The sequence below is a fragment of the Mesocricetus auratus genome, unplaced genomic scaffold (assembly GCF_017639785.1).
Source record: "Mesocricetus auratus isolate SY011 unplaced genomic scaffold, BCM_Maur_2.0 Super-Scaffold_100033, whole genome shotgun sequence".
NCBI classification, from domain to species: Eukaryota; Metazoa; Chordata; class Mammalia; order Rodentia; family Cricetidae; genus Mesocricetus; species Mesocricetus auratus.
The window spans coordinates 7965708-7992114 of record NW_024429213.1 but is presented as its reverse complement, the minus strand read 5'-3'; the positions used below and the strand labels follow the sequence as shown (position 1 = coordinate 7992114).

General features: G+C 39.3%; 2 protein-coding genes across 12 annotated transcripts in view; one reads left to right on the top strand and one right to left on the bottom strand.

The window, feature by feature from the left end:
• Cask (calcium/calmodulin dependent serine protein kinase) overlaps nt 1-26407 on the bottom strand; it is a 315809-nt gene that overhangs the window by 132179 nt on the left and 157223 nt on the right. For all 11 annotated transcript variants that reach the window (XM_040733749.1, XM_040733750.1, XM_040733751.1 and 8 more), the window contains exons 4-5: nt 24691-24768; nt 20609-20681 (exon numbers count right to left, since the gene is read on the bottom strand). In XM_040733749.1, coding sequence (XP_040589683.1) covers nt 20609-20681; nt 24691-24768 — 151 coding nt within the window. The remainder of the gene's footprint in view (nt 1-20608; nt 20682-24690; nt 24769-26407) is intronic.
• Gpr82 (G protein-coupled receptor 82) lies at nt 10525-11590 on the top strand. Its single transcript, XM_005080549.3, has one exon. It carries the CDS (start codon nt 10557-10559, stop codon nt 11538-11540), a length of 984 nt encoding a protein of 327 aa, XP_005080606.1. The 5' UTR covers nt 10525-10556; the 3' UTR covers nt 11541-11590.

Here is a 26407-nt window from a genome sequence, read left to right as displayed (position 1 = left end):
GTCTCCAATGGTTGGCCATTTATGAACCTCAAAGCAGCGAAACCTTGAGTGAGGACAGCCCAGGGGGCGGGGGGGGGGGGGAGGGGGAGGAACAGCTCCTCTTCCCTTCTGGAATGATCGTCTGTCTTTCCATCGATTTACCCGGCTCTCAGGATTGAACTACTAGGAGCTAGCAGGACTAGGTTTTTCTTCTAGTCTTAGTGCAAAGCTAGATTAATATTCTGGAAGCAAAAAGAAAGGGAAAGGCTATTCATAGTGGATAAAAAATACAAAGGAAATGGTCCAGATTCATGGCACACACACTTAAAGTAGCTTTTAATATGAAGAGGAACAAAAGCAGTGTGACAGCTCCAAGACCTGCCTGGGACACGTGTGGTCCTCTGCGAAGCACAATTTCTCTTCCTCTGAGGAATGTTCCCTAGTAAATAGTGAACTGACTCAAAGGTACACACACCTTATTAATCCCTAAGGGGACAGCCAGTTTATTGTACTTAGAGAAAAAATATAAAAGCCTAGTTCAAACATCAAGTTTGAAAGCATATTAAAAGAAATATGGTAGATTATAAAACCAATTTCTACAAAGGGGATAACGGATATAAGATTCTTTTAAGAAAAAGTGAGCCTTTGAGTGGCTTTACTTGTCAGCTCTTTTGTTTGTGAGGTGGGAAGAGGGAATGGCGTTGTTATGTGAGAGCCCCAGGCAAGATGGGGAGTGGCAGAACGACTGAAGATTTAGTGAGAAACCCCATGTTCTCAGGGATAAAACAACATTTGTGTCCCCAATGTGGAGCGCTGACTTGTGAGGCACCTTACCAGGAAGGATCAGGATAGCTGATAGGCTATAGGTAAAATCTACTTAAAATGTATTTATTAGTTACTTTTATTATAAGCCTTTTAGTATTATCTGGCTTTTCAAACTATATCCATCAGCCACCATGACTTTAAAAGTTAAATACTAGAAGACGGTCACAAAACTGTCCCATGCTAAAATGTTAGACTTCCTTTTCTTCTTTGGGAGGAGGGGCAGGGTCTCATTTTGTAGGTGTGGCCGTCCTGGAGGACAGCCTGGCATCACAGAGATCCACCTGACTCTGTCTCCTGGGTACTTGTGCCACCACACCCAGGGTGTCACATCTTAACCTCCAGGACAATTATAGTCATGAATATTTCACAGAGGCGACTCTTATGATAGTCATTAGAATAAACAGACAAGACAAAAGCAAACCAAAGAACCCTTAAATGATCTATCCTACTCATGGCTGATTGTGGGCTTTCATCTTAAGGACAGAATTTACAGTCTTTAAATTATTTAATTTTATATTTAAAGTGGTTTTCATCCACTGGAATAAGGACATTTCTAGATTAATTAGGTCTTAAAAGGACAAATTCCACATTTTTCTATTTGCTTAGTTTCCAGCTGGAAATAACTGCAATGCAGGCAGGTTCAGCTTACACTGGTGATACACTGCCCTCTGGTGGCCAAAGCTCTGTGTTAAATTTTAATGCAGGCTTTTCTCTCCAATTGTTTTCTACCAGGTATTTATTTCTGGAGATGTGGAACTCAAGCAAATTTATTATTGCCAAGCATCAATACATTAGTTTTACTAAAGGATTACATTTAAGGTTACTCTTCCTTGAAAGAAAAGGCAACAAGAAAATATCAGAAGCAGTGCCATAAATAGTGCTATTTGAAAGGTTTAGAAAACAAGGTTTGTTTGGAATGATGATTTGAAATGACTATTTCAGCTCTAACCTATTTCTACATGTCAAAAGATTACCAAGTGGCAATGGAAGAGACTTCAGTTTAGCAGGAATCAAGAATGATTCCTAAAATCCACTGGGTAAAAGGGTAACATTAAATTCAGAATCTGAAAGAATGACCCTCGTATTACATGGAAAGGTGGCAATGGGTACATAAATAAGATCTGGTTTTGGTCAAAGGAGATACTTGGTCGGTCACCTTATCAAAACCAATAACCCCCAAACAGACTCCGTGCGCGCGTGCGTGTGTGTGTGTGTGTGTGTGTGTGTACGCGCGCGCATGCACGCTTTTTGTTTTGTTATTTATCATATATACACAATTAATTTTGGTTTTAATTTTTGACAGGGAGAGGAAGGGAGAGCATGAGTTTGGGTGGGTAGGGAGGTAGGGAGGACTTGGGGGAGGGGAAAGAATATAAAATACAGTATATGAAATATCTTCTTAAATAAATAAATAAATGAAAAACAATAACCTAGATTCTGTGAGTGCTATCCTACTTGAGCTGAGTCAGGATAAAGTAGCGTTTAATACTCAAGAGATCAACAAATCAAGGCCCTATGCTAGCTGTGTTACCATAGAAAGTGTGTGTGTGTGTGTGTGTGTGTGTGTGTGTGTGTGTGTGTGTGTGTCCTCTATGGACCTCCATCAACCATCTAAAAAGTAGAATAATAACACTTATCTCAGAGATATCCTAAAACTTCTCAGTATGTGTCTGCATAATCATAAAAATGTAGTTAAGGGATTGTCATTTATTATCAAAGTCTCTTTTTTTTTAACCCATCCCCTCTCTGAGACAATGTCTCATTATATAGCATTGGTTGACCTGGAACTCTCTATGTCAAGTTGAGTGGCCTCAAAGTCACAGAGATTCACTTGCTTCTGCCTCCTGAGTGCTGGGATTAAAGACCTGTGCCGCCATGCCCAGCTATTTTCAAGTTTTCTAAGAGCAGTTTATATAAAATGTATTGTTCCAATATCTGGGGCTGCCAACAGGAGAAACTAAACACAGACCCTTACAGACACAAGAAGGAAGACCTCATGCCCACTTCTCCCTCGTCTTCTCTTGAGATCTACCCCTGTTCCTTGGGTAAAGACAGAAAGTGACAGGGAACACATCATTAATCTTAAGACAATTTTATCTAGAAACTCAAAAGCAACTCGTAATAAAATGGCCAGGAAACTTTGTTCTTGGAGAGGAGCAGAGGAGACCTCTGGGCACTGGTGCATGACTAATTACCCCAGTCTCTCTGCGTTCCCAGTTGCTGTTTCATGGTGTGATGTGTGCGCGTTTCCATCTTGTCACATGCTGCTACTTTTAAGGAAAGGAAGTTTCTTTGAGCACTGCAAGGACATCACAGGCATGGCAGTAACAGAACTGCTGGTCCATTTCTGTCTTTACCTTTGGCTTTTAAAGACGCCAAAGTTAAAACTCTTTCCTTCGAGACTTTCTTGCTTTCTTTAATACATTACTAAGATCACCCCCCCGCTAAACCTCCTAATTTCTGGTTTGCATTCCAGCCGCCACCACTGCGGTGATCCCAGTTCTGTGATGGCTGCTGAGGAGGTTCCATAATGTTTCTGTGCATTCCTGAAAGGTAATGGTTAGCTGTTGTATGCAGGCCTATAAGAAAGACAAAAGCCAAATCCAAAGAACAGGGAAACCTGGATTACCAGGTCCCCCATGTTTTGGTATTCGACACTTTACAAGTTTGATAACTCGTTTTTTGTTGTCTTTGGTGCTGGGAATTGATGATATTTATCAATGTCCAAATTTTGGATAGATTCTCTACTAGTTTTTAGTAGTTATCGAGACAAATATTCACGCTGCTTGGTAAGAAATCATCTCCTAAAAGCAAGAACACCTTTTGGGGGGCACAAAAACCCAATGTTTAACAGACACTTAGGAATTGCTTTTGCTAGAAGCCTGGGGAAAGGCTCAAGTGGTTAAGTGCTTCATGCAAACATGAGGACCTGAGCTTGATCCCCAGAATCCATTAAAAAAATCCGGGTATGGAGGAGTGCTTTTAATCTTAGTGCTGGGCAGGCAAAGACAGGTGGGTCCTAGCAGCTTGGTTGGGCAGCCAGTCTAGCCTCACTAGAGAGCTTCATGCCAATGAGAGATCCTATTCGCACCGGAGGTGGATGGTGTTTCTGAGGCTACAATCTGCGTTTGTCCTTTGGCTTTCCCATGCACACACACATGCACCTGTATACACTCAAACACGTGTACACATCCATACATGTAAAAAGAGGGGAAAAACAGTGCCTTCTCATTTAGAAGCCCAGGTAACTAAAAGCACAATGTAAGCCTGGCATCTCTGCCTTCATTTTGCATCTATCCCTTTTACCTTGCCTTGCTTGTTATGTTTTAATCACCCAAGGAGTGTCGATCAAAACATCAGCGATAACTAACTTATTCCATTGCCCTTCAAGGCCAAGGACACAAAGACAAAACTAAAAAGGGCATCTTGGTATCCGCCTTTTACCATGTCCTACTCCAGATGCCTAAAAGCTGTCTCCAGTCATTCTCCTAACCCAGCAGTCCTTTGGATCCAACCCACTAGATTAGGACGGTTAGCCACAGTGAGGATTACAGCCTGAGCAATCATCTCTTGAGAACCGCCCTGTCCCCTCCAACAGTAAGAACTTCGACAGACCACCTCCCTGAACCAGAACTATCTGTTGACCACAAGGTGATTCACACAAAGTATTGGCTACACCTTGACCAAGCTGTTTAATTATGCACAGCTCTTGCCTTCTTGCCTCAATTTGCCTTCTATTTAAAACCTAAAGCTGATGTCAGTACTCTGCAGAGGGACTTGGGGTTACTAGACACTTAACTGTTCCTCTTTTCAATGTGTGCATGTGATTAACTCTCCTTTCTCTGCTCTTCACAATTTCTCATTGTTTCTTGAATTGGCACAGTAGAATGGGTGCCATAGCCCAGCCTGTTAGGGCTACTGGAGAAGAGGCTCGCATCTTAAAACTCTAGTTACAGATGGGTCTCCCCTGATTACAGCTTCTTACAGTAGACGGGAGGGCCTGAGAGCAGTAGAACTGGAAACAGGGCTGTGGCTAGACACCACATCCTGAAGACAAACAGGAGGTTCAGTGAGCTTGAACAAACCACAGCTTTGAGTAACAGGGTTGCACTTCACGTCTTAAGCTAAGTAACTTGGTAAACATTGAACTGAACAAGGCTTACCATGGCCCCCTTCGAGGGAAATCCTAATCTTTAGAATGTAACGTTCTAATGTGCACAAAATAAGACATGGGTTTATTTTTTGTCTTGTAGACCAACTTCCCTCTCAATGCCCTGAGCTTCTGATCAGTCAGATGGACAATTTAAAAGGCCAGTTACAGCCAGATTAGATATTAACTTGGAGAGCCAAAAATAACTTCCCATTTGAAACACATAAATTCAGGTATGACTAAGCTAGCTCATGTCCTCTGGCTTTTGGTTTTGAGGGATACTAGTACATGTGACCTTAAGCCCCTCCTGCCCCCCAAGTTCACAGAGTCAGTAAAAACAGCTCACCATGGGTTGCAAAACTGAATGTGCACATGCCTGCCTTTCGGGTCACTCTTACTGAAGTACTCCAAACGAATTCTGGGGCCAGACTTAAAAACTGTACCTGATACATGCATCAAGAAAATTTAGGTCAAAGTTAGACTTTCTGCATCAAGAAAATTTAGCACAAGGCAGGACTTGATCCGGGGAAGCTAACACTTCCAAGAGGCAGATCACAGAATCAGAGAAGAGCCATTATGTGGACAAAGAAAGCAGAACTTTAAGATGTGAATGGTGTGGAACACAAAGAACCAAAGACAACTCCTTGTAACAAGGGGCACTTTTTATTTCACAGAGAATTTGCAACTTGGTTTACTATTCTTAAAATGACAAGTAATATTTTTGTTAGTGTATTATCACCCAAAATTATTTTTTTTCTACTACTGGAAATATTTTCTACTTTCTTAGAAAAAATTTCCGTTATCTTACTAGCAGCCTCATTTTCCACCACTATTCATCAAACATTCTCTGTTTTCTCCTTCCAGTTATTTTCAGAAGGTTTTTTTTGAAGCACTTTGATTTACTGTTTTTTCCATTTTCTAATTCACAGAGCATTTGAGGTCTGTATAACACATCACATCTTCCTTGAATTTTAAGAAACTCTACCTTATGGCTAGCCACTCTACTTCTGTGACCTCCACATGCCTCTAGAAACGTGGTAAAAACTCCAAGAAATATTTGAGTGAACTGCACTGCTTAAGGAAAATACAGAACACTAAAGGCCACCTTTGTAAGGAGTTCTCCATCTTGGGGAACTCAAGTACAGTAAAGGCTTGTGGGATATGCAAAGTCCCGGAGTTCTATCCCCAGTACTGCAAAAGGGAAAAGGTTTTTGTAAAGGCAGGGAGGGGGTTGAGTTTCCAGTTGGATGATGGAGAGAGAGCTGTGCCCATCCTCCCTTTGCCTGCTGGCAGAGTTATCTTTGCCTCTTCTGCCCGTTGCTACTGAAGAAAAGCATAGCAAAATGACAAAGATGCCAACCGCCAAACAATTTTTTAGATTTATAGAAATTCTGGTGACTTTCAGATAACATCAGAGTGTGTAGCCCTACTTGTTCTTATAAATCTCTGCATCAATCAGCACAAAGCATACAAATTGCTGTGAAGGCTAACGTGTGTTTGTAACTAGCCCCAGGAGGTCAAGGTTGATTGCTATGTTCTTGCCAGAAGGGGAAGGGGAATGGGCACAGAGCTTCCTGCCCACTGTACCACTGCATAAGCCAGACTTTCGCTCCATATAAACACCCTTCTTGTAACCCAGTTCTCTGAGATAAAACTTTGCCACTAATAGCCCTCTCCAGCTTCTCAGGACCAATCTTTGAATAAACTCGACCTCTGATCTGCTAGGTACTGGATGAGTGGTAAGCAGGCAGGGTGGACTTGGGTTTGGAAACAAGAATTGGCAAAACTGGGCTGGGGATGCAGGCAGCTCAGTGGTACAGTGCTAAGTGTACCCAGCTCTGGCTATGTACATTTCCCCTTCACTTAGTGGTCAGTTCACAGACTGAACAACATAACAATTTGGTATAACTAGTAACTTGTTCTGAAACATATTTGTTACTTTCAAGGACCCCCCAAATTCACTATTTCAAGCACAACTTCAACTTACTTCAAGCACATTCCAATTTGAAGGAGAGAGAGAGAGAGGAGAGAGAGAGAGAGAGAGAGAGAGAGAGAGAGAGAGAGAGAGAGAGAGAGAGAGAGAGAGAGAGAGAGAGAGAGTGAGTTGGTTTTCATACCCAAACTGAGTTCCAGTCCCTGGGTACAGTCTGTATATCTCTGGGCATCAACCTTTTCAACCTCAAAATAGCGTTCAGACCACTGATGCCCATGTGGTTTTAATCCAGCACAGTGACACTTGATTTGAACAAGCTGGTATAAATAAAACTTGAACTTTTGCTTCCCTCTACTCTTGGGAAGGATGAATTGCCAAGAAGCCACTCACAGATGATGTTGCAGTTAAGTTTAGAGATGAATATGTATCGGTATTTTATTGAGTTACTGGAGAGTAATTCCTTCAGTCATGCTCACAGAAAAAGAATTAGCTATGTGGGGTTAAACCTTTTAATGCAACTTCAGCCAATCACAATAGTAACACTAACTACTTCAGGAAATAATCATAAGGAAGTATACTAAATATGTTTACAGGTAGATTGTCCACTAACTTCCTCCCACTAAAGAAATAGAGAAACGAGGTGTTTTTTGTTTTTTTCTTTTTTTGAGGAGGTACTTGCTACATCTACCATAACTATTGAATTTCTTCAATACTCTGATTTCCCTTTTCTCTCCATTGTACTTAGTGTCATGCAAGACTCTATCCATTCTGGCTAAGGATACTGGAAGAGTGAAGAATTGAGTCTGAAATTTGCATCAGTCCCCTGAACAGTATAACCTTAGTCAGCATAAGCTCCTCATCCAGGTAAGGGGGACTCTTTGTTCGGTTTTAGCTTAAAGGTTAACTCTTAATGTCTGGAAGGATGAAAGTGTCTGAACTGTGAAATCTGATCGTTAAGTAAGGTAGTAGGCAGAGCAAGTGTTTAACTAGCCATGCGTAACTGCTAGAGTCGTGGAGTTTTCCTACTTGTCATATCAGCAGACCCGGTGTGTACCCACACATTCACCTGAGGGGAATGCACTCTTGGAGACATTTTCTTGGAAGCAATTCTGTAAGAGCTCAGTTTTATCTGACTTCTCAAGTTTAATGATGTTTTACAAATGTTCGAAACTTTTTCTGGTAGCTTTATAATCCAAGGCTTATTACTGAAGAGGACAAAAATTTGGGAAGCCAAAGAGAGGGAACTAGTTGTCATTTGTTTCTGTAGCGACTCAACATCATTGTCCGATCGTTCTCAATATTCTCTTGCCCTCCTTTTGCTAGGGAATATCTGCTATGGATATTCATGGAGGCACCATTGCCTCTGCTGCTTTTAGCCTCTGAGGCAGAAGCTACTGCTTTTCACAAAAGAAACTTTGTCCCTTAAAAGACACGTTGGCCCTTCTGTACAATCAAATTCTCCTTTCAACAGGGGATTTTTCTTAAGAAATGAACTGGTTCACTTCAGTCTCTATCTGTCTGATTCTAAAAGCAGCAATGTTATGCAAACGAGGCTTGCATATTTAAGACTATCTACAACTGCAGTCCGTGTAAATCACCAGCTATAGAGGCACTCTGAAACATATGGTGCAATTTCTAAATAAAAACTGTAAAGAAATAAAACGGGGAAGACAGTGCTACACCTTAATTAAGGGTCGAAGTATTTGAATGCAGACAAACTGCTCAGTGTTTAACTGTTTCAAAATTATAATGTATTAGGAAATAATTCTCATTTTTATAAAATCTGACATATAATTTTAATGCAATCCAAGATACAGAAAATAATGAGAACATGATTCTGAAGAGGGGTAGAGAATACAAAAATCCCAAGAGGCAGAAGTCAGAATATGGGAAAATGTTTTAAAGTTTATCATCAAAAGAGAGAAGGTGATTAAAAAAAGAAACTCTGCTGTACAACATAAAAGCCCACAGAATGTAGCACTTCACAAGTTAATAGTGAGGACAACAGAGAAATGGTACATTCTAAAGAGAAATCACATTCCTTAAAAAGAAAAAAATTTGCTATGATAATGGCAATTCTGGAAGACAGAAATCATGATTCTTATTTGACCAGAACTAGTAACTTTTCTGTTACTATCATCTGAAAAAATGTAAATAAGGAGAAAAATAAACCTCTGCAGCAAGAAAGACTTAAAAAATAAGATGTAAAAAGGTAAAAACAAGCCAGGCAGTGGTGGCACACACCTTTACTTCCAGCACTTGGGAGGCAGAGGCCAGATTGTGAGTTTGAGGCCAGATTGGTCTACAGAGTGAGGTCCAGTACAGCCAGGGCCGTATAGAGAAACCCGGTCTCAAAAAAAAAAAAAAGTAAAAACCAGCTGGTCTGTGGTGGTGGAGCATGTCTTTAATCCTATCACTTGGGAGACAGAGACCTGGGGGAATTCTAGTTCAGTCAAGGCTACCCAGAGAAATCCTGTCTTGAAAACAAAACCAAAAAGTAAAAGCCAGGGCTGGGGAGATGACTCAGTGGTTAAGAGCACTGGCTGCTCTTTGAGTGAGTCTTGGCAGCCATAGTGATCCACAACCATCTGTAACTCCAGTCCCAGGGGAAGTCAAGACTCTTTTCGGGACCCTGCAGGCATTGCATGCACATAGTGCATGGACACATATGCAGGTAAAACGCCCATGCACATAAATAAAAATGAAAGCTTTTAAAAAGTAAAAACCACATTTGCACTTACACTGGGTTGAAAACACTATATCCTCTAAATAAAGAAACAAATCCTGAAAAACACATATACTAGGTGACAGAGGAGGACGCATTAGGGTACTCTAGCCACCAAGAATACCAAGTATAGTTTTGACACATAATTTAATTTACTGAAGTATGAGAGTTTAGCGCTATTTGGAATGAGAGATTACTGATAATCTCGTAATGACCACTGGAGTTGACCCTTGGTCTTAATGTTTTTCTTCTGTTTAATTCCTTCAGGACCTTGTCTGAGTTTTGTTCATTTGGAATTGGGTTGACTTCTGGATTATGAGAAAAGAACCTTCTAGTAGTACTATAGAAAAATGTTTTAAATTAGCCATAAATATACTCAGAAATGATATGTAATTAATGTAATCAAAAACTAGTTTTTATTTATTGGTTTTAAAATAAGAGCTTTAATATAAAAACTTGCAAGTAAAACTATTTTATTAATTTTAAGTTGTCATATAAAGTGATGGGTTTTACCTGTCTGCTAATGTGGCCACATCTGTAGCACTGTCCTCTCATCAGCATGCATTAATTAGTATGTGGATTTGGCTTTCTAGGCAAAACCTATCACAAGTTACATATTGCTTCATAATTAGAACTACAAATTCCTCTAATGAATGAATGATAAATCTCAGGCATTTTTAATGATTTGTATCAACTTTGTTTTCTAGACGAAGGCATTTCCCATCACTTTAAATCCTGTTGCTTCTACTTCAACTGGACCACTGTGACAACTAGAAAAGGTGAGACACCATCTGGATTTTCCAGCTTCATCCAGTACATTTTGCCGCTTTACCAAAAAGCATAAAAAGAGACTTAACTTAAATACCACATATAGTTTTAATATTAAGTATATGTAATTCTGTTCTAGCTCCTGTGACAAGAAAATTCAAGAAAATCTGATCTAAATGAATAACATCTCGACATGCATTCAACCATCCATGATTTCTACCACAGCTTTACCGATCATTTACATCTTTTTGTGTGTCATTGGTCTCTTTGGGAACTCACTTGCTCAGTGGGTATTTTTAACAAAAATAGGTAAGAAAACATCAACGCATGTCTACCTGGCAAACCTTGTGACTGCAAACTTACTTGTGTGCACTGCCATGCCTTTCATGGGAATCTACTTCATGAAGGGATTCTATTGGAAATATCAATCTGTACAATGCAGACTGGTCAATTTTTTGGGAACCCTATCCATGCATGTAAGTATGTTTGTCAGCCTCTTAATTTTAAGCTGGATTGCCATAAGCCGTTATGCTACCTTAATGAAAAAGGAATCCTCACAAGAGGCCACCTCATGCTATGAGAGAATGTTCTATGGTCACTTACTAAAAAGATTTCGCCAGCCCAACTTTGCCAGAAAAATGTGTACATATATATGGGGAGTTGTGTTGGTCATAATTATTCCTGTTACTCTATACTACTCAGTTGTAGAGACCACAGAAGAAGGAGAAAGTCAGTGCTACAATCAGCAGATGGAATTGGGAGCCAGCATCTCTCAGATTGCAGGTCTCATTGGAACCACATTTATTGGATTATCATTTTTAGTCGTAGTAACATCATACTATTCTTTTGTCAGCCATCTGAGAAGAGTGAGAACCTGTACCTCCATTATAGAGAGAGATTTGACCTACAGATCTGTGAAAAGGCACCTTTTGATCATCCAGGTCCTCTTAGTAGTTTGCTTTCTTCCATATAGTATTTTTAAGCCCATTTTTTATGCTCTGCACCAGCGAACAGACTGTCAGCAGCTGAATTATTTAATAGAAGCCAAAAATATCCTCACTTGTCTTGCGTCAGCCAGAAGTAGTACAGATCCCATTATATTTCTTTTATTAGATAAAACATTCAAGAAGACACTATATAATCTCCTTAAAAAATCTTAATTCACCACATATACTACTGTATGGTTGACTTTTGGATGGAAACCACCACAAAAGAGGAAAGCATTTGTGTGACTCTATTAGTGACATTAGTTAAATGATGAAAATGTCGCAGCTGGGTTGACAATGGACACCAAGGAAATCTCTTTGGGTTTTATAAACAAATATAGGCATAAAATTGGACTTACAGTTCTACGTATGCTGAAAGTCGAGATGGCAGAGACTTTCAGAAGCAAGTCAAGTATACCAACAGGATCCCACTGTGTATGCAATCAAACAAACCTTTTTTTGGGGGGAGTTTCAGTCAACTATGGATCTTCTGTTTAATACACAAATTTTATGACTCGAAAGATGAAGAAGCAATAGGCTTATGGGTTTGCCTGCTTCTAACCTAACACAAGAACCCATCTATGATTAAATTTTATTTTGTTGGGAACTCAAAAAAAAAAAAAAGAATTAGGAATGTAAGTACTGGAAAAGTCAAACAGTAAGAAATATCTTCATTTAAGTCTTATCTAACTGCATGAATAATGCACTGTAAAGTACATTTGGCATAATCTGGCTCATTTTAATGGGAAAGGCAATAATCAATGATTCTCATATCTAATAGCTAGATTTCACTTAAAATAGTTATTAATGACAGTACCTGCCATATAGTTATGTTTAATTAATCTTTGTAAACTAAATGAATGAATGGTGAAGAAGTGTAATCATGTTACAGAAAAGACTGGCCTATGGATTTAAACTCTGTGGGTTCAGTATTGGCTCCATCTCTTATTTAGCTGGACAATCTTTATGTATTAATTTCTCTAATTGTGGAACAGAAAATATGGACAGATTCATATCATTACTATTAAATTAGATACTGTTATATTGTGAGTGAGCAGTTAGTACTTGCTGTGTGTTAGATCCTGTGTGTACATATGAGTATAAATTTAATCATCACAGCAATAAAGCATGTTAATGTACGTACCGATGAAAAAACCCAGATGCATAGTTAAGTGGTCATCTCAATTCTCCCAGCATATCAGTATCTTTAACAAGTAATTATTTCTTAGTGATAATTTCTTTCAAGTAATCTCACCGGCAAGAAAAAACAGTGATTATATTCTGTATTATATACATTATGATTAAAAAGCAAAAATAAAAACCGTGTTCCCCAAATTATCGCAAGTTCCTTTGGAACTATAATCTATCTTCTTCTTTTATAAACTTCCATTCTCTTCTCACACAGAAACAAAAGAGTTGAGTAAAGTCAGTCATTAACCACAATTTATCACCGTGTCAGAAACTTCGTAAAGACTCAGGTTTGCTCTTCCACTTCATCATCACTTGGGTGTTCAGAAAGAAGTTCACATTAAGTCCAAGTCTTTAATTTCAAGGCAGGTTTTATTCCTGAACTACAAGTGTAGACCAGATTTTCTAAGAACTATGTGCTCAAAATTAGTAGACATTTTGTGTAATTTTCATAAAAAATCCAATACAGAAACATAACCAGTATAATACTTGTTTTTATTTCTTTCCTTAACTGAGAGATGAAAATATCCAAAGTTGGAACCCATTCTGGCATCAGGTATTAACAGTGTATATCCTGAGTATGTGTTTGCTTGTTTGCTTGTGTGTGTGTGTGTGTGTGTGTGTGTGTGTGTGTGTGTGTGTGTGTTGGGGCATGTGCTTGGGTGTGGCGATTATCGACTTCAGGCCCTACCCTTCAGGAGCCATCCATGTTAATTTTGAGAGAGGGTCTCTCTCTCTCTCTCACTGGGACCTGGGGCTTGCATATTATGTGAGGTTGGCTGGTCAGCAAGCACCAGGTATGTGCCTGTCTCCCCAACACTGGATTATAATTATGTGTACTAAGCCTATCCTAGTGACACTTTGGTGCTGGCCACTGAATTCAAGTCTTTGTGCTTGTGTGGCAAGTACTTCACCAACTGACTTATCTCCCAAGCCTGTTCACCTATTCTTTCACAGTACTGATTGAATTCTCCTTTGTCTCAGTAACATGCAGAGACAAAGGAGAATTACAAATTCCTGGTGACCTCCTTGTGTGCAGGCTGAAAACTGAGGTATCTAATGTAGTGACTTTGTAGACATGCAAATCGAAGAATAACTCAGAGTCCATTGGAGACTGCCTGAGATGCTCAGATTTCTTCAGTTACAACACATTATCCCTACATGAGATTTAAACCCCAAACTCGTTAGACTAAGAGGAACTGAAACGATTATAATTTTTATGGAAACTATACCATATTAATTCACTGCACTAAGAGTTTAAAACACATGTAAAACTTTAAAAAGTCATTATTTAAAAATCACTTGAAAGGGCTAGAGAAATGGTTCATCTGTTAAAAGTACGGGCTTCTTTTCCAGAGGACCTGGGTTTGATTCCCAGCATGCATATTGTGGCCCACAACTGTAACTCTAGTTCCAGGGAATCTAATGATACCATATTTACATGGTACGTAGACATACACACAGGAAAAACACCTATACTCATAAAATAATAAAATAATTTGAAAAATCACTTTACAGGCCAGGTGTGGTAGTGCAAGCCTTTAATCACAGCACTTGAGAGGCAGAGGCAGGTGGATCTCTATGAGTTCCAGGCCAGCTAGGCCTACATAGTGAGTCCTTGTTACAGTTCTATTTGCTATGTTAAAGATAAATGATATTACCAAACTAGAATTACTTATATTTAAAAATGACATGTAAAGAGGTATGTGGTATGTGGTCTCTCTTCAAATTGCTCATTCTGACAGAAAATGGAAGCTGTATTAAATTATATGCTGAGTTTATTCTCAACATATTGGTCTTTGCATGATTTCCTAAACAGGTGACTAGCATGTTGAATTTCTTATTTCTTAGTAGTTGAAGAATTGGTTATTTAATATCATAGAAAAATATTTTATACAAAGTATCACTTTCTAAATCTACCCTAATTTTACCACTTGTAGTTTAGAAATCTCCAACGATACTTTAACTATAGAAAACAGGCACGATTCCTCTTTTCTTCCTCCCTCATATACAGTCTCCTTAGGCAACTGGGAAATTATAAACTAGGAATTCAAACTATTACCTCTGGACAGACAAAATTCAGGACGCACTATTTAATGTGAAGCAAGTCAGCCCTTCCTGGGTAGGAGAGGAAGGTGACCCATGGTTCTGATTTGGTGAGGACTTCCTGGTCTTGCAGTCTGTCTGGGTGGGAGCTATGATGGATAAGTGGGTGAAAGGAAAGCTTGCAGACAGACCACAAAGGGAGCACTGGTGACTTGCTGAACATTTTGATCATGTAGCCCAAAGCTGGGGGTTGCCATGTGATAGCCCTCTGCCCCACTGATCCCATTTCAAAAAGTTACTGCAGACAGAAAAGTTTTGTAACTGATATTAAAACCTCTCTGGCTATATGACATACATCTCCCCAGGCTCAGGTAGTGGAAGGAGCTACTTCTAGTAAGCAAAAGAAATATTTATCCTTTAAGAACTTGTGGGGCCATTTTTCAAATTCCAATGACTAAGAGCTTATAATCAATCAAAACGTGCACAAGATGCTCAAGGACCTTTAAGAGCAATGCCCAAGTACTAATTACCAGTGTGCTTCTTACATTAAGGACAGAAAGGGAGTGGATCTGCATGGGAGGAGGTGGGGAGGAACTGGGAGGAGTAGGGAGAGGGGAAACTGCAATCGAGACATATTGTATGAAAAAAAACCTATGTTCAATTGAAAAGAATAAAAGAGTGAATTGGTTTTAGTGAGAATCAATTCTCTAACACGGAATATAACACAGGGACGGTTGGAGTTATGGCAGGTAGCTGCTGTAAAAGAAATGCCAGTGAGTGAGCACAAGAGGAAGGGATATGTCAAGAAATCAGCACTGCTACAGCAACCGCTGTTTATTGTAAATGCGGAGAAGGCCCATTTATGATAAAGTCAGGCACTCAGCAGGTGAAAGGGGAACCGAGAGCAGAAGAGGACCAAAGAGCAGTCAGGCGTGCTGACACAGGCTGCAAAGGAAACCGCCGAGGAAACACAACTAGGAACACTGAGGCAGGCCGGGGGCCTTAGGCTGAGTGTATGCGCAACTGAGGCTAGCAGTTTTGAGAACTAAAAATTGAGCTCCCAAACTTCCTTGGCCAGGTCCCACTCAGAATGGAGAGCGGTTGTGCTAGGCAAGCAGTTTGCATGCTCAACAGCTGCTTTTCTCCGACTTCAATTCCTGCAGATGTACCAGAGTAAAAGAGACAGACAGCTGAAGAATGCAGGGTCTCTGCAAACCCAGACAATGCCTTGGGACTCAGGGGAGCTGAGAGCATTGGGCCAGCTCTCCCAGAGTCAGTCAAGGAGCCAGGAAATGCTCTGACCTTGACAACAGTCTGATTTCCCTTCAATGTACTTCAAATTTAGGGGTGAGAGGACAAAAGGGGGGATATCATTGAATCAAAATGGAACTTTCCTCGACCTTTCACAAGATACAGAATTAAAGGGAAGAAGATGGCAAGAGCATGAATGCCTCCGTGTCCACAAGGAGGCAAACCATAAGCAATATAATATTACAACAATGGGCTTAACTGGGGGCAGTTTTATGCCTCAGGTGACGTTTTTGGTTGCCACAGCCTGGAGGGCTGGAGACGTTACTGGCATTTAATGGGCAAAGGTCAGGGTACTGCTTAAACATATTGCAATATCCTAGACAGCTTCCCACACCAATCTCACTAGTATGACCGCTGGGAGATCCTTCATGGTCATGATATGGCTCCTTAAACTTCAAAGAAAAACATTTTCTTGAGAAAAATACAATTCTCCAAAGCAAGCAGCTTCCACTATGGTTATGTGGTATTATATGCTCAAATCTAACCAAAACACCTCTTTTCAACTTAATTATGATTTCAAAAGGAAACAACCACTAAACAGATGAAAAAGTACCATTAATTGATATAAAATCTACTGCTTTTAGATCATCTGGTAAGGCAGGGAGGGGGAAGGAGAAAGGGAGGGAGGGAGGGAAGGAGGGAGGGAGGGAGGGAGGGAGGGAAAATGAGAATATACGATTGATAGCTAGATGAAACAAATTAAATCTAAATTTCCCTCATGGAAGTGAAATATTATCATGGTCTTTATTTTCTTCATTAACTAAAAAGGATGTAAACAAATAAAATCTTTTAAGTATAGAAACCAAAATTTACATATATGAAGTAAATATACATATAGACAAGTGTCTAACTTGGGTGAAAAAACATCCTGGATAGGCTGTTTCAGTGGTAAAATATTAACATAATAAACCAAGTGAAAATGCAAATCATTAGTTGTGTGAAATATACTGGTATTGTACGTGAGAGGGCACAGCTGCAGGATGTCCCGATCTATGGATGTCCTGAGACCGAACAGGGACGAAGGTTTTACAGTGACCAGCAGGCAGAATCACCCACTAGAACAGGCACCTGAATCTCACTAAGTGTAGGTAAGTTACTAAAGTATTAGGAAATTCTGTTGACACAACCTTCAGAGATCAGCTGCTTATCTAACTGCTCGCTCTTTCTTTTCTGTTCTTTTTGGCCACCTGCAATGTTCCTCCTCTGCTCTTGGCTAAGCACAGTCATTTCCAGTCTCAATTAACTCATTCTGAGTTTTGATCACTCTGTCTGGGCCATAGTGACTTCCATGCCTCTTGTCCAAGCAAGCCACCTGTGTTCATGTCTCGGTACTAGGAGGATAACTTTTCTTTACTCTTAGGTATCGACTCAGCATACTCCCTCTAGTTTCTTCAAGTCTTTGCTTGGGTGCCATGTCATCTCAATGCGCTTGCTTGGAAAACTCTATTTAAGCCTCTAGCTCCTTCTTCTACGTCCCCCTTCCTTCCTCCCCCCCCCCCTCTCTTCAGGGCTTCTCGGGATAGTCCTGGCTGTCCTGGAACATGCTCTGTAGATTAGGCTGGACTCAAACACACAGAGATCTGCCTGTTTCTGTATCCTGCATGCCTCTCAGTGACTTGCTATCTGTCTCCCTGTATTAGAATGTCAGCTCCATGAGGGCTGTGACTATCTTGTTCACTGGTATAGCTCCAGGTCCTAGGACAGTGTCTGCCACATAGGTACTCAAAAAGTATCTTTTGGATGAATATCTTAAAAAAAAGATTTATTTATTTATTATGAATACAACATCTTGCCTCATGTATGTCTGCACACCAGAAGAGGGCACCAGGTCTCATTATGGATGGCTGTGAGCCACCATGTGGTTGCTGGGAATTGAACTCAGGACCTCTGGAAGAGCAGTCAGTGCTCTTAACCTCTGAGCCATCTCTCCAGCCCTTGGATGAATATCTTAAGAAAATATGCCCAATTCAACAATATCAATTAAGCAAATTGAATATTTCATTCACTCATGCAAAATGTCCATATTTTAGGTACCATTATACCTGAGTATAAAGGCCATGAACACTACTGCAAGCACTCTGTTGGGTCTCCCTGGCAACTGAAATACAGTGCTTTTACCTAGTCATTTCTTAATTTGCAGTCTGAGAATTACTTCTCTGTTTCTTTCTTCAGTGGGTTTCTAAATGCTTCCTAAAAATAAGGGTATTATGTATCTATTGGGTTTAGTGTGAACTTTTCATAATGACAGTACCGATGTCAATTTCCCACATCTGAAAAGAATGAACAATAAGATATTGTGTAATTAATTTGCATTAATGGGTATTTTGTACATTTTACAGTGATTGTCATTTGCTATATTACACTTACTTAGATGGTTTTAGACTTGCTCATGAGGGTTCTCAGCTTTTAGCTACCAGATTTGCCATTACTAAATTCTACCTAATTTCCTTAACCATTCAAAATATGTCAAAGAGTAAGTAAGGCCTTGAAAAAATATGCCTAGGAGGAAAGAACATCACCTCTGTGCATGCCAGGGCCAGCACAGTTAAGCATGAAAGCATAGCCTTGGGACTAAAGAGACCTCAGAGACTCTCTGGTAGAAGGACTTAGAAGGGATGAGTGAGAAGCCCACTGGGATCCTTTATGGCCTCCTTCTATGTTTTCTGACACTGATGGCAGGGACTGAGATTTCTCATTAACTCAATACAAGAATGGAACAAGAAAAAAGAACCACAATCCACTGATATTCTAATGTCCATTCTATCTAGAATTGTGACTTCTTGCTATGTTTAAAACTAGCTGCACCAGAAAGGGGAGTGGGTGAGCATGGGCAGCAGCAGGAGGTAAAGTGAAGAGCAGCGGGATGCACCAATGCTCAGCATTTCCTTCATCATTCCCTTGCCCCCTGGGTCCAAGTCCCTAGAGCCATAGCTCCCGAGATTTTCTCAGTCCTGGCTCACAGACTATCCTTGGCTGTGGTATTCCAAGGGTACCAGCCTTATGTTTTACTGCTGGCATTAAAAAGACTCTTGAGGATAAAGGAGCATCATCTTCCCCAAATAGGACATGGTAAGCTTTCATGAGGGATCTGCAATTATAAGAAACTCTTGCTCCTGAGCCACCGTGTGTCTACTGAACAGACGGCATGATGCCAACATCAGAAATACCACAAGTCAGAAATGACATCAGAAAAAGTTAGATGGGAGCTGAGGGGAGAGAATGGGAGGAGAGTAGAGGAAACTATGTAAAATAAATGAAAAATTAATTAAATTAAATAAAAAATCAAAGAAAATAGGTTACTATAAATTAATAGTAGGCCAAATGAGAAGTCTTACTACTGCCAATTTTTTTCATAATTAGATGAACAGAGAAAGAAGATACTTGTAATGTCAGCATTATGAATGGGGAAATCTTCGAAGGTCATAGGAACATTCTGGCTGTAGGCATCCCTCTATTTAAGACTTTAAATGCATTGTAATTTAAGCACATTTGTAAAGAAAGCCCTAACCAGAACAAGACTGCCTATTTTGATGTCACTGTAAGTCAAAGCTGTTTTAGTTATCTTGGACTTCTTGTACTCTAATAAGGTACACACTGGATGGCACTTAAAGTGTTGTGAACACTGTAGGGTCAAAGCTTTATAGCAAACTACCACGGGGGCTGGATTACATAGAGTCCTCACATAAGCAGATAGTTACTAAAGTAAACTATGTTTTATTTTTAGGATATAAGGTAACTACTTGAGTCCTATCAAAATATAGCAGTTGTCCTTTATAGAACTTTCATCCATGGGCCACTTTAACATGAAATGTTAAAATGGCACCCACTTGTGGAAGTACAGTGACAGTTGACCCAATCCCCCTGTTCATCAAGCTACTCAGGCTAGTTTGTACTACTAGAGTTTTGATGCTATTTCATTTTAAAATTTTATTATTTTAATATGGACTTTTAGTGAGGATTTTTCAGCCCCACTAGTTCTATCTTCTTTAATATGATTCATAACCTACACTAAGTCTCTTCTAGTCGTAGGTACTATTTTTAGTTATTTTGTGCTGATAGGTGTGTTTGTAAGAAGCCATTATTGGAATGAATTGGCTTCTTTCATCATTCCTTTCTTTTTTGAGACTGATTTTTACTACTTAACAAATAACAACAATGCTGCAAAGTAATGGAGGTCAAGTTAGCAAAGACCACGAAGATGACTCTGATTCCAAGGCAACGCTCCCCTTTGGCTCTAACCTGATAAATAGTTTTTGGTTTCTGGTATCTGTTACTTTGGCACTATTCTTGTCTCCAATTATTTTTTTCAGTTTACAACACTTTAGCTTTACTAAACAGACAGAAATTTGGTTGCAGAAAAGTTTTAGAAAAACAAATGATAAATTTAAGAATATAGTTAATTTTTAAAAAATAGCTTTCTTTTCCTTATTTATTGCCTTTGTGATTTCTTTTCTCTCATGGCAAAAGAGGAAAAACATTAGATTGCATGTATCTTTTAGGAAAAAACCTAAGGAAATTGAAATCATACTGTTCCTGATAAGGATTAGTACAATGACTCTGAATACAAAATAACTGATTCTTATTTGCAAGTAAAATTTAAGATGCTCTCTATATTAAAGAAAAATTCCTGGTTATTATTATTATCACCTAGTAGTTTCCCTTTATAAACATTATAGTTAGTGACAAGAAATACTTACCTTCACATCCCTGTGAATTATGTTATTATCATGACAGTAGCGCAGAGCTTCCAGGATCTGTCTCATGTAATGGCTGCAAAATACAAGAGAAATCTAAAACTGTAAAAACTTTCATGGTTAAAAATTAATACAAAGTGCCTCTACTTTATAATTCCCACATTTACATTAGCTGGGCACAAACATCTTTCATTTGGGCAAACAAGACAGTGACTTAATAAAAAAAGTTGACAAACTTATGTGCTTCTTCAAGAAACAGAATTTTTTTTTTGAGCTAAGTCAAAATAATTCCACATAATCAATAAACAGCATAAACACGCCAAAGAGACAAATCTAAAATATGAAAAAATCCTCTAATATCTTGGCTACCTCTATTTAGCTAAACTGGATTGCTATGAAGGAAACTGCTCGATGCTATCGGAATGGTTCTGACAAAAGGGGTTGTGGTCTTCAGTCAGCTACTCAAAGCAGCTCTCTGTCTTGTGACCACTTAGCCATGAGGAGAATCTAAAAACCTGTACACATGTGATTGCTCTTTGTAAGTTAGTCAGGCTTTAGCTGAAGGTGCTCTTGAATGAAGCAAGGCTATTTCTAGACAGCTGGGGTCTGCAGAGGCTTCCACTGTGTACAGGCAAAGAACAAAGGAAGAATTAATGTTTTTTTCAAGTTATAACAGGGTCAACTATGACTGAGGATGACAAGAGTATAAATGTTCCTGCAGTTATTATAGGTTTACATCTAGATGAAACTATCTGAAGCTGAAAATATGGTAAGTTGAAAATGCATTAAACACACCCCCAACCTATTACCAAACATTAGAGTTTAAGCTTAGTTTGCCTTAAGTATGCTCAAAACACTAACATTAGCAACGTTACCCTGCATAGCACTACTCCAGGAAAACCTAAAGTGTAGTTTCTACTGACTGCACATCCTTTTTATACCATCATAAAGTACAACATTTGGAAGTCAAACTAAGGCAAGATAGGGATGCCCCCCCCTTATCTCAAGCAACCACTGTATAGAAGTGCTTTATTTCAACATTTTATTGTACAGTGTTTATTAAACTTAACTGTGCTTTCAGATAGTATATTTCTGACATTAAAGTAAAACAAAACACTTTAAATTAGAGCACTCACAAAAGACCTTACAGGTATGTTTATGACTTAGGACAAAAAGCTTTCCTGTTTTATAACTGAAAGATTTCTATCAAGTTCTTCTTTGGTACACTATCGTCTAACATGCTCATACAAATAACTATTTTATGTATTATAATAGATTGTAAATTTCCCTTTTAAAAAATGAGAGGTAGAGGAGAAAAACAACCCGAGCTTTAAAGTAGACCAGGCTTTTATCCTGTAGGGGTCATCTCTCCACACCTGGGCCCTAAGCAGTTCTTAGTGTGATGCTCTGCTGAGAATAGACATGTAAGGGCTTTGTTTGGACCAGTGTAGCCTACAGTTAAGTTTTGTTTAAGTCAGGAGGACTTAACTTACGGTGGAGAACTTTTACTCATTCACGGTAGACCTTGGAGGACTTATGATTCCCTGAAAATGGCTAACAACAAATGTCAAGGTGGTTTGAACCTTGCAGTAAAATCATTATTATTATAGTTATTAGGAAAATAGATCAGTCTGATTTTAAGAGCTGGAGTTGACAACCTGATGTTAGCCTGTTCCACAACTCATTAGCACGGAAAGGACAGAGGCTGTCACTAACTAATTGTGCTATAATGTACTAAATAAGCACTACACAGATCTGTGCTTTGTGCCATGTTTGCCACTCTGCTTGAAACTCAGTCAGTTAGAGAACAGCTCTGGTCATTTGATTATTTGAGACTCTAGGTCTTGCAGCAGCTGGATTCACTAGATTACCCATACAAGCTGAATTTCCTAATAGAAAATCACTGAACCAGAGAGAAGAAAGTGAGAAGTCACTTGGCCAAACACTGCACAGCATGAGAAGACTCTCTATACCCTGTTATTGATGTGGCATAAAAGGGAACACAGCTAATGATGCCACCCGAGTCTCCCTGCTTCCTTTTTCATTGTTAGGGAAGAAGAGACTTCAAGAAGGTGTGTCCACACATTGCTGAGCAATGCTGGTCCCACTGCTGTTCTTTTCTGCTCCATTCTCAAGGGTTCCTTTCATAAAACCATCATTTAACAGCAAATCTAAGCGGGTTTTAAAAATCAATAAGCTTTCATCCTGATATATACACAAACAGATTCCTTTTCTGTAAAGTCTCAACATTGCGGGAGCCCAGAAGTCATTTAGCTGCATAGCATCACTTCTGCATGCCTACGCCAAGACCCCGAGCAACTGGAGAGCCAGGACTGAAGGTGAAGGAAAACTAAGGAATGTTACCAAAAACTGAAGATGAGAGGAAAAGCAGTGGCCACCATGCATGCCAGGTGCTCCAGTGTGGCCGTGCTTCAAAAGGAAAAAAAAAGTCACCTCCTTTCATTGAGAAAAAGTTCAAACAATGAAAATTCTGAAATTTTGATTTTGCTTACTTCATGTTGTTCTTATTAAATGAACAAAAGACCACGATAGGGAATAGGGTAGAGGACTTGACCAGCATGGCATGCAAGAGGTCCTAGGCCAGGTCAATGCTTGGTGACAAAAAATATATATAAAAGTTTCCTTGAATTCTTTAAGAAATGTGTGCATGTGTGTGTGTGTGTGTGTGTGTGTGTGTGTGCAAAGTCTGAGAGTTCCCTTTACTTTAATAAGGTGTTTCACAACAATGCCACAAGAAAAATCAAGATAACACTGAGTGCAGCATTAGAACATGCTTGTTACTTTGGAAGCACAACAATTTAAAAACTGTGATATAAAGCCGGGTGTTGGTGGCACATGCCTTTAATCCCAGCACTCGGGAGGCAGAGGCAGACGAATCTCTGTGAGTTTGAGGCCAGTCTGGTCTACAGAGCGAGTTCCAGGACAGCCTCCAAAAACAATACAGAGAAACCCTGACTCAAAAAAAACCCCAAAATTGTGATATAAGCTCAAAAACAGAAGAATGGGACTTAAAAACACCTAGAATGTGCTTTAGTGAGCATGATACACATGACAAGAGGATATTTAGCTTCCATTCTACTATATGTCAGTGACACTACTAAATACTATAGTTAATATATTAAGTCTTCATTTGATTTTTCCCCAGCTCCAGGAGTCCAAAAACATCAGCTATTTCACACTGAGCATATTATTATTCTGTGCTCAAGTCCCACCCACTTCATCCTCTGCACTGGAACCTCTTGCTCCTCAGTCAGCCTACATGGGGCTAGAAGTTGTATTAAGGTAGTTACATAGTTGTTTCTAACTATTTCTTTCTAGGATACTATAAAAGAATGACAGGAAAGTTAGAATCACTTATGAAACAGTTTAATCAATCCTTTCACCATATTGTGGCCAGTGACTGAGGAGGAAGGCTCTATCTCAGGTTATCAAATCAGTAACGTGCCAGTGCATAATTATGCTGTGACTGAATCCAACCAAAGCAGAAAGCTGTATTGCTTTAAGTCTATAAGCTAGTGGTGTAGTGCATGCGTGGCTACTATAAGTTTTCATATTTACTTCTCTTTTGAGTTTTTATGACTACTGCTCCAGTTGGTATAACAGCCGTCACTTGGTTGAGAGACCACATATTGGCCTGAAGCAACATATTCATCAGAAAAATGGTGATTTTAATTTTGCTCCTCTTATTCTTATGTGCTTTCCTTAGATTAACTGGCCACATAATAATGTGAAAAATCACTAAAAAGCAACAGAAAGAACTAATGAGGTACAATTTGCCAAACCTTCAAGCTTAATTCTATGTGGTTCCTGGGCTGCCAAAACCCTTTTTGTAGAAAGACACCAGGAATGGGTAAAATAGGAGCATTTGCGTGCAAAAGCAGCCATGTTAGCAGATGCAGGGTTGGTCATCCACTGTACATTTCCAGCTATTGTCAGCTTCTACACACATACTGCAGCAGCTAAGTTATCTGCAGACAGAAGAGCTGGTAACTTCCCACGATTTCTTGGTCAATTCCATCTCTTACTTCCACTTTACTTCTGGGGATTACATGCAGATCACATACCTGGCTACAGCTTCACTGTACACGAAACCAGCATCAGCTCGCTTTACGATTTCAAAACACAGATCTGCTCCATCCATACTGCAGAGAAATGTGAAAAATAATATTAGAAAAGAGCAACTTCCAAGACAACATTCAAGCGAACACATCAATGTTGGGAGCTGAATGACTACTGACAATTGTGCATTATTTAAACCCCCCTTCTTTCAATGAAAAGCACACACCAATTGTAGAAGGAATTATACAATTGTTGGAAATCTACAGAAAAATAAACTTTTATAGAGATTAAGCTAACAGAAATATCAAGTAACGCAGCTATCATAGTAGTAAGTCTAAGAAGAGAGCAACTCTAGAGGTGGTGTGTGTAATTTTTGAATTAAATTACCAAATTCTCTTTGTATTTTAAGAATACAAAGTCCTCCCCCCAACATTCTGTAATAGTTATCACCAATAAATGGGAAATTTAAATTACTTTTTGTGAAAGGAAAAAAAGAAAAAGTCAATACAGAATTTATTTATTTTACTTTCTATTACCCAAATAAATTACTACAGACACATCCTAACATACTGATGTGTTAGTAATACTCTGTAATACTACCTTGCCCTAAACCTTAAAATTTCTCAATTTCTCACCTTGGAGGTGAGATCTCTTCAATCTAATCTGCTCGTGACGTTTTAAGAAAATCAAACTCTACATAAACTGATCTTATTATTACTTTCTTAATATACCTTTCCTTTTTCCTGGCATATGCTTCTGTATATGCTTTTCCATATTTAAAACCTACCTTAATTCAAATTTTCATTCCATTCCCATCTACAAAGCTTTTAGTTGCTAAGAAACTACAGTCTGCACCATACCTTTTAGATTGCATGCACACACAGACAGACACATACTTGAAACTCAGGTAAGATTACTTATATTAAAAACTATTCAAATATTAACAGCTAATATTTTCATAATGCTCATGAAGTACTTTCAAATTCTGTAGGTCAGTTTTCAGTATAATTAGTGCAGGTAAAATATTGAGAAACAGAAATTCCTGGAATGGAAAGTCAGGGCACTCACACACTAGTATTATGTGATTTCATGGGAAGTAGTCTGTCAGATCTCCTTTCATACTTACAACTAAGCACCCATAAAAGTGTCAGTTTGATTCTTAAGTAAACCTAGTTAATGGATAGAGTAATGGTAACAGGACTCAAATCAGTCTGCTTGTGTTCATTGCTTTTCCCAGGGACTTACAATGAACAGCTGATTACATCATTTGTGTGCTTTTATGCAAATGAAACATTCCCATACTTATATGAGGTTTTTAAATTTTTTTTAATTTAAAATTGTTTTCATTTTACATACCAAATCCAGTGCCCCCTCCGTCCCCTTCTGCCGCCCCCACCCCCTATCCACTCCTTGAGGAGCCAACAAAGTCTGACATACCAAGTTGAGACAGTGTAACTAGGCTGACCAACAGAGAATGGGCTCCAAAAAAACCAGTTCATGCACCCAGATAGGTCCTGGTGCCACTGCCAGCCCCCCTACCCCAACAGATCAAGCCACATTCAGAGGGTCTAGTTCAGTTCCATGCAGGTTCCCCAGCTGTCAGTCCAGCGTCCGTGAGCTCCCGCTGGCTCAGGTCAGCTGTCTCTGTGGTTTTCCTCATCATGATTTTGACCCCCCCTGGTTCATATGATCCCTTCCTCTCGTCAACTGAACTCCGGGAGC

What these genes read in the sequence shown, in the direction of transcription:
- Gpr82 (XM_005080549.3), top strand. Translation starts at nt 10,557, where the DNA reads ATGAATAACATCTCGACATGCATTCAACCATCCATGATTTCTACCACA.